The following is a 9699-nucleotide window of genomic DNA, read 5'->3' on the forward strand; positions in this document are numbered from 1 at the left end:
TGTATATACTTATAAGATATATTTTTGTCAACAGCATACACTAACTAAAACTATGCAAACCACACCGGTAACTTATAAGATATGTTAACTTTAAATTTAATATAAATATTATAAGTATAAATATAAGATATACATATATTATGAACCACATATAGATTAACAAACACAAAAAAATAATGTTTTCTTAAATATATGTATTAATATTCAAAATATACCATTAGAATATTATGCATATTTTCAATACAAACCAAAACCCTATATTCTACACTGTATATTATATACATATTTGAGTATTATTTTTTTGTGTATAATATTATTTAACAATAGAAAATAAGTATATATACACAAATTAAATAAATATATTTACTATGGCATTTTGTACATAATATATGGCAATTACGAGTGTTTAAAAATATTTTAAAATTTATCTTAAAATCAATTTTCAAATCTAAAATAAAAATTACAAACTTATAATATGTTATTAATAACGAAATAAACTAATATTTTCATATCAATAAAAATTTATATTATCATTTTTTATTTAGATAACATAATAAAAATTTCATCGAAGTCTAAAGAATCAAAAATTTATGTAATAATAAAAAAAATGACTAATTTAATCAATTTTAAAAACATATAAGCAGATATTTTGTGTGTGTTTATCATATCAATGGTACAGATCGTGGTTAATAGAAAGTTTTGAATCTTTACTGGGTTCTATCAGATTTTTAGTTAACAAATTTTTCATTAAATCTGAACCGAATTATGTACATGTGCCGTGTCTACCGGTTCAACGAAGAATCTAGGTCGGATATGAAAACAGTTCCTAAACTCAAACATTATTATAGAATAAAAACAAATGACAAAAACCTAAACACTCAATTGTTATGATTCGAAACAAATATAATGGTATTTGTAAATCAGTTTTCTATTAATAAATAAAAATATAAACCCGCGCTTTCTAATCGCGGATCAAAATCTAGTTAACATATTAAAACAGAAAAAAAACTTCCCTTTAATGAATTGAAACCCATCCAAACCAAAACACAAACTTTAATATTCCATAGAAGGTGTAGGGTTCAGACGATTTTTGGTGATTGTCAACGAGCCTCAGTTTCCCTGGAAAGAGTAGAAAACTCTACCTCCGACGAGCTTTGATTTCGCCGTTCCTCTCACTATCATAGCTCTACTTCATTCTTAAAGAATCATAGCATAACCTTGGTTTCTGTAAGTTTGACTTATAGAATACTTCTTCCTTTGATGTGTACTTGTAGTAAATTTATAGGGTTTTAAAACCGCAGATAAATTCTGTGCGTCAAGAAGACATACAAAGCATCTTCATGAGTTTAAACCTTGCTCACGTTCTTACCTACAAAAGCAGGAGATATCTTATATATTAAAATACAAGTCACAACTTTGATTCATGTATGATTTTTTTTTTAAATGAACCTAATATACCTATTCCTAGAAACTCATGTTACATTTAATATTTAATCTTATCATTTAAATTTTGGGCCTACAAATTTTTTTTATTAGGCTATCAATAATTGTATTTAAAAAATAGATGATCTATTTGATTTATAGATAGTATAAATTAAATAGATATAATTTAATATTGTAATACTATACCTCTATATTCTAAATATTTAAATATTTGTCGATGTTAACTTTTAAAATTATAAAGATTTTTTTAAATAACAAAAATCATATTATCTAACAATGATTAATCTTTACTAGCTTAAACCAATGAATATTTTTTTTTAAACTATATAGTTTATTCTAAAAACTAAACAAAAACTAAATGTTTAATTATTTACTTGATAATATAAATCTATGAAACGAAAAATTTAGTTTTTACACAAATTTCTAAATTTGTGAAATGTTACAATATCTTTGAATATGACAACAAAACAATATTTTACTAATCTTTATATATATAGTTATGATTTTAATAATGAAATAATAATTCAAATATATATATATAGAAGAAGATACAAATACATGTGAAAGTTTGAAACAATCTATTCAATGAAAAAATATAAAGTAAACTTATTATGTTTTAAAAATTGATAGACACATGTATATTATAATATATACCAATTTAGAATTGAAAACAAAATATTTATTTATAAAAATAAATAAAAAGAAAAATCTTCGCGATTGCGCGGGTCGAGATCTAGTTATTCTTAAATGTGCTGAATGAAAATGAAAGACAAATTCCTTCTCAGCCAATCTTAATACGTATATGTCATTGTTAGGGCCAAAACCATAACCAAATTTGTTGTTTCCTTTATCAACAATTACCAAGAAAATTAAATTCAATAAGTTGTTGACCACTAAGGAAGATCGAATTGTGTACTTATCGGGCATGTAAACTTACATTTTGATAAAAGATTCATTTATGACTATAATTTGAGGCTGACAAAACAACTAGGTGTCAGTCGAAATTTTAATAGAATTAACGATAAAGAAACTTTAAAAAATTGGAAGAAGTTATCATCCACATGACTACGATTGGTTGGACTATATATACCTCTAAACTTAGTTTTAAAATTTGTGTTGCAGGTAAGTTAATGAAACTGTAAATTTTTTGTCATAGTTTTTTTCTAGAGCGGTTTTTAATAATTTGGCTGTAGATATTTTGAAATACAAATAAAGTATATATGATGCAAAAATAAAATAATTATTTTTATTATTTAAATATTTTATATGAAGTAAAATTATTATTTACCGAATTGTATTATTGTTTAATGTAATATATAAAACATTAATGTTATTGAAATAACTTAATAGTTTATAGAATTACTAAAATATATAAAATAATCTATAAATTTTAAATTATAGCAAAAATCAAATCAAAATAGTAATAAAATAGTAATATTTAATATTATGGCCTAAGATAATAGAAATGCTGGATTGTGCCTATTATACAAAGAAACAAATTATTATTATTTTATCTTTATGAAAAAAGAAAGTTACATCGTAATTTGGAAAATTTGGTAGAATTTGTATGAAGTTTTTAACTTTTAAAATTCAAACTGTTATGATTAGATTCGATGATTTAAATATAAATAAAGCTAAAGAAGTTAGATGAATTCCAACCAATCATTGACAATATTCCATAAGCCAGAAATACATTATTTGGTATAAATAAAATTATTTTTACATTTGGCTGATAAATTAAATTATTTATTATGGTTTTCTATAACCATTTTTATGTAATGACATAAGTAAATTAACTCGAATAAGAACACTTCTTATTAATCACTCTTGAGGAAACTATCTCAAAACATCAAAATCTCAAATTCATAAACTCTTAAGTTATATCACAAGTTGATATCTCCTTATATAACACTTTAGTTATCCTAAACTCATTAGGATAAACACAACACAATATTTCCTAAACTCATTAGGATATCTATTACTTGTAGCCTAAGTAACTTCAAGTTTATCCAACATTCTCCCCTTTAAGCTTGAAGTTTTTCTTCACTCCAATGTAGTCTCTCATTTCCTTGAATCTAATTCTTCCTAGAGCTTTTGTCAAGATATCGGCTTTCTGTTTATCACCTTGAACATACTCTATTTCAATCTGTCCATTCTCTACGCACTCTCTGATGAAGTGATACCTCCTGTGTATGTGCTTGTTTCTCTCATGAAACACTGGATTCTTTGTTAAGGCAATGGCAGACTGGTTGTCGATACGTATTAGCACCTTCTCGCTTTGCTGATCTGTTATCTCGCTCAAAAGATCTTGTAGCCATATAGCTTGCCGTGCAGCCTCAGTCCCAGCCATGAATTCTGCTTCACAATTTGACAATGCTACTACTTCTTGTTTCTGTGAGCACCATGAGATGGGACTATTATCAATATAAAATATGTGTCCAGTCATGCTCTTACCATCATCCGGATGTACATTATAGCTACTGTCGCTATACCCTACAAGCCTTGGTATTTTCATTGCAGATCGTCTGAATTCTAGACCAAACGCCACACTTCCTTGTAGATATCGTAGTACTTGCTTCATGGCAGCTCCATGTGAGTCTCTAGGACTCTGCATATAACGACTAAGAACTCCGACGCTGAAAGATAAGTCTGGTCTTGTGTGTAAGAGATACCGCAGACACCCAACATTCTTTCGATACATCGTTGCATCAACCTCTCTTTCATTCTCTGCTTTGGAAAGCTTTAATCCGAGCTCCATTGGTGTGTGTACTGGATTACACTTGATCATTCAAGCATTCTCTAGAATCTTAGATGCATACCGCCTTTGGTTCAGTGTGATTCCTCCTTCATGTTGGCATACTTCAATCCCAAGATAATAAGACAACTTTCCCAAATTACTCATCTCAAACTTGTTTGACATGTTCCTTTTGAACTCATCGATATTCTTTTTGTTTGTTCCTGTGATGAAAAGGTCGTCCACATACACAGCAACTATGAGAAGCTCTCCATCGACCACTTTACGATATACCGACGGCTCCTTTGCACATTTCTCAAACTGAAGCTCGCGTAAGGTCTGATTAAGCTTGTGGTTCCATGCTCTTGGAGCTTGTTTCAAACCGTATAAAGCTTTGTTTAATTTATAGACCTTACTCTCACATCCTTTCTGCTCGAAACCCTCTGGTTGTGATACATAGACTATTTCTTTAAGCTCTCCATAGAGGAATGCTGTTTTCACATCAAGATGATGTACTTCCCATCCGCTTGCTGCTGCGAGACTTACAAGTAGACGTATGGTCTCAATCCTTGCTACTGGTGCGAACACCTCGTCGTAGTCGATCCCATGACGTTGTACATACCCTTTTGCAACGATCCTAGCCTTGTATTTGCTTATACTTCCATCTGAGTTGCGTTTTAGTTTGAAAACCCACTTTAGACCGATAGGCTTGGCTCCATATGGTAGATCTACTAGGATCTACGTTTTGTTTTTGATTATGGATTCAATCTCTTCTTCACAAGCTCTCGTCCACTGTTTAGACTCTCTTGCTTCCTCGAAATTCCTTGGCTCGTTGTCGAGATACATCAGAACTTCTTCTCCTAATTCCTCAGCTAAGAGGATATAGTCATCAAGATATTTGGGCCTCGTTGTTTGTCTCTCTGATCGTCTTAGAGGTTGAGCTTCTGTTTCATCTTCTCCAAGGCTCTGAGTATCAGCGTACTGATCATCATCCTGAACAGGCTCGTGATCATAACTCGTGTGGTTTGTTTCATCGACTCCACTTACTCCATGGTTCCCAAACCTTCCAACCAGTACCATGAAACCTTCATTATTCTCTGTCTTGTCGTTCTCTTTGTTCCATTCCCAGCTTCTTGATTCATCAAAGATGACATCTCTACTTACCACTATCCTTTTTGTGTGTGGATCATACAATCTGTACGCTTTAGATCTCGGTTCTGTCCCTAAGTGTACCAGCATCCAAGATCTATCGTCGAGTTTCTTAAGGTGTGTGCCTGTTATTTTTGCATATCCAATGCAACCAAAGACTCGCAAGTGACTCACGTTAGGCTTTTTACCTCGATATAGCTCGTATGGGGTTTGATCCTTCAGTGATCTCGTGGCTAACCGATTGAGTATGTAGGTGACATGCCTTATGGCCTCTCCCCATAGATAGTTTGGTAGATTCATGTGCTTTAAAATACTTCTTTCCATCTCCATCATCGTACGGTTTCTTCGCTCAACAACACCATTCTGCTGGGGTGTGTATGGTGCGGTGAGATGCCTCTTTATTCCTGCTCCATCACAATAAGAGTTAAAATCTTGAGAGACAAACTCTCCGCCTCTATCGGACCTGAACGTCTGTATCTTCTGTCTCGTCTCCTGTTCCACAATACCTCTCAACCTTTTAAACTTGTCAAAAGCTTCAGATTTTTCTTTCAATAGCATCGTCCATATATATCTGCTGTGATCATCAATGACAACAAACACATATTTGTTTCCAGCCTGTGTGTTTGGTGTTATAGGTCCGCAAAGGTCTCCATGAAGAAGCTCTAATGTCTTAGTAGCTCGATAGGATGTAGCTTTGGGGAAAACTTGGCGACTTTGTTTCCCAAGAAGACATGATCTGCATACTCCTTTCTCAATGTTGACGTTCGGTAGTCCCAAGACTAGTTCCTTCTGCATCATATTTCGAATAGTCTCAGGATTTACGTGTCCCAAACGAGCAGGCCACTTACATGAATCGTTGTTTTCAGTTAGATAAAGACGCGATGTGTTCTTCATTCCCATTCGAACTTTGTACAATCTGTTTCTTGATCTCTGAGATGTAACTAGCAGCTTGCCATGTTGAGCATGCATCGTGAGTGTCTCTCCTCTCATTCTTACATCACATCCTGCCTCGGTGGCTTGTCCCAAACTAATGATATTGCTTTTGAGATCGGGAATGAAGTAGACATCAGTCATCTTTCGAGAATCTCCATTCATGTCGGTGAAAGAGATTGTACCTTTCCCTTTAATGTCTACTCTGGAATCATCTCCAAAACGAACCTTGCCGGTGATCGTGGTGTCAAGTTTCGAGAAGTACCTCTGTTCTCCGGTCATATGGTTATTGGCTCCGTTGTCGAGGTACCATATATTATCATCTCCACTATTTGTTTCATACCTCTCAGGAACTACATTCTTCTCGTTTAGAAAGACAACCTCGTGCATCATAAGCTCGTCAGCTTCTTGTGTTTCAGTGGCGTCGTTTTCTTGAGTTTCTTCTAGTTTAAGCTTCAGGTCCGGACAATGAGCCACAAAGTGACCTACTTTGTCACAGCGATAGCAAGTGATGCGAGATGCATCCCTGCCTGTGTAGGGATCTCTATTATAATCTCCTCTTCCACCGTAATTTTAGTCTCCTCTTCCACCGTAATTGTAGTCTCCTCTTCCACCGTTATACCGTCCTCGTCCTCTTCCTCTGCTATATCGACCTCCACGGCCTTTGCCTCGATACCAATCATTGTTATAATCTAGGTTTGTTTGTTCATATTGTCGACTAGATTGATCTTGTTGAGCCCGGTTCTGACCTTCTGTATTTGAGTACATAAGCTTTCCCTGATCCTCTTCTTTCTCTTCTTCTTCGCAAATCCTTTCTTCATAAGCTTTTAAACGCCCTAATATGTCTTCATAACCCGTTGTATTCAGGTCGAGCACTTGCTCGAGAGATGCAACAATATGTATGTACTTTTTTCGAGGAAGGCTCATAAGAAATTTCTTAACGAGTTTTGTTTCTTCAATGGTGACACCAAGAGAAGTCGATTTCGAAGCTAATTCGGATAGCTTCCCACCAAAGTCATCGATGCTCTCAGTCTCTTTCATCTTCAAGCGTTCGAATTCGGCCATTAGAGTCTGTAACCTAGCCTCACGTACTCGTTCTGCTCCGACATGTCGAGTTTTTATTGCCTCCCACACTTGTTTAGCATTCTTAAGTTCTCCTACTTGGAGAATAAGATTCTCCGGTATTGACTGAAATAATAGGGCTAGCGCTACATCATTCTTCTCGGTGTTAACCTGTTCTGCTTCAATGGCTTCCCAAACTTTGTGAACCCTCAAAGTAATCTTCATTTTCATTGCCCACACTGTATAATTAGTTGCACTCAGCATCGGATATTTAATCGATGAAAGCCCTCCGCCTTCTTTGATCTTCGCAGTTGTAGCAACAATGTCACTCATGATCGATTTAAGCTCTGATACCAAATATAGTTCTCAGTAATCACGAACACAATTATAGTAACTCGAATAAGAACACTTCTTATTAATCACTCTTGAGGAAACTATCTCAAAACCTCAAGATCTCAAACTCATAAACTCTTAAGTTATATCACAAGTTGATATCTCCTTATATAACACTTTAGTTATCCTAAACTCATTAGGATAAACACAATATAATATTTCCTAAACTCATTAGGATATTTATTACTTGTAGCCTAAGTAACTTCAAGTTTATCCAACACAATCCACCTTCAATTTCAAATTTTAAAAGCAATTATGCGTGGTGGTATTGTTCCGACGTGGTGGGGTGACTTGTCGGCCTTGGTGAGTTTGTCAACATCACTCATACGGTGGTTTAATAAGTGTTTGTGAAGCTGTTTGTTGGTTTAGATAACATATATGTTAGTTAGTATTTAATTATTTATTAGTGACCCGATATAATTTATGTTTTAGGGGATTCTCAAATTTTTATCGTTGTTTAAGATACATATTTTTTATTTGTTAAAATTTTTTTTTCATTAGCCGATAGATGGTTTCTTAATCGATACATATAGGTTGTTAGCTGTTATAATTAAGTTGCTGCTAACTGATAAATGGTTGATAAGATATTATAAGTTAGTTTTCATCTACATGGTTTAGTGATCGATGCATGGTTTTTTAAAGAAAAATGATATTTTTGTTTGATACAAATTTTGTTAGTTGGTACATGTTATGATACAAGATTTCTTAGCTTATATATGATTTAATACTAAATAATGAATATTAACAAGTATGTATAGTATTGATTAGATTTTTGTTGGTGGTCTCACAATTGTTACATATTTCTTAAAGAATCGTTATTGGTTCCATATCCAGATAACATGACTATTAAGTATTAACCGGTAACAGTGAACTTTTATTCTTAGTATATTAATATATCATTGTCAGATGACAAAGATGAGATTAAGAGGAGATTGGTGGAGAAGGATTTTAAGAGTTGCTATCGACGTTGATGAAGAATGAGAAAAGTCATCGTCACAGTGAAGGTTTGGAGGAAATAAAAACAATAAGCTTCAGGGAGATGTGAGCACTGAACTTCTGTGAGAGAAGAAAAATGTATAAATTAATTTGGGAATTCGGCCAAAAAAAGCACGAACTTTACACGAATTGCCAAAATAAACATGTACTCGAGCCTGGCCAATAAAATCTTAAACTTTCGTTGACTTTTTTAGTTTATTAAGAAACTTACGATTGACTGACCAAAATAACAAACCGTTAACCGACAGTTAAAACTGTGTTAACCCACTGTTAAATACTACCGTTTAGTGAAACGACGTCGTTTCATTCAGTTCTTTTGTTTAAGACAAAATCTTAAAATTGTTGTTGGTTGGACTCGAACCCACACACTCTTGGACTTAACAAAAGGGAGTTTTGCCACTGGGCTAGTGAGACATTTTAAAAGATCAGATACAAATTTGTTTTTATTGATCAAAAGACGTGGATGATTGAAATAAAACAAAACATAACCCTAATTTCTCATAAACTCAAAAAATTCTCTAAAAACTTTTGAAAAATCTTTAAATTTCCAAAAAATTGAAAAATAATTATTTTTTTTGTAAATTTTATTTTGAAATTAAAAATAAACTTTTTCTTTCTTTAAAAAATCAAAAATCTTCCAAAATTTTCTTTTAAAAAAAAATCCAATTTTTTAAAAAAATCAAAGAAAATGCAAAAAATTAAGTTACAATTATCAGCTAAAAATTAAATTTTTTAAAAAGTTGAAAATTTTGGAAGATTTTTTTTAATAGAAAATAATTATTTTAGTTTCAGAATTAATTTTGTAAACAATTATTTATTTTTTCAATTTTTAGTTTAATTTTAAAAAATTGAAAATTTTGGAAGATTTTTGTTTTTTTTAAAGAAAAATAATTATTTTAATTTCAAAATTAATTTTATACAAAAATTCTTTATTTTTCAATTTTTAATTTAATTTTAAAAAATGATTTTTTTTGAAAATGTTTTGATTATTT

General features: G+C 32.1%; 1 protein-coding gene across 1 annotated transcript; it reads right to left on the reverse strand.

The window, feature by feature from the left end:
• Window positions 1-3448: 3448 nt before the first annotated feature.
• Window positions 3449-4201, reverse strand: LOC125608258 (secreted RxLR effector protein 161-like). Its single transcript, XM_048778344.1, has one exon. It carries the CDS (start codon window positions 4199-4201, stop codon window positions 3449-3451), a length of 753 nt encoding a protein of 250 aa, XP_048634301.1.
• Between the last annotated feature and the right edge of the window lie 5498 nt (window positions 4202-9699).

Source organism: Brassica napus, chromosome A1 (assembly GCF_020379485.1).
Source record: "Brassica napus cultivar Da-Ae chromosome A1, Da-Ae, whole genome shotgun sequence".
NCBI lineage: Eukaryota > Viridiplantae > Streptophyta > Magnoliopsida > Brassicales > Brassicaceae > Brassica > Brassica napus.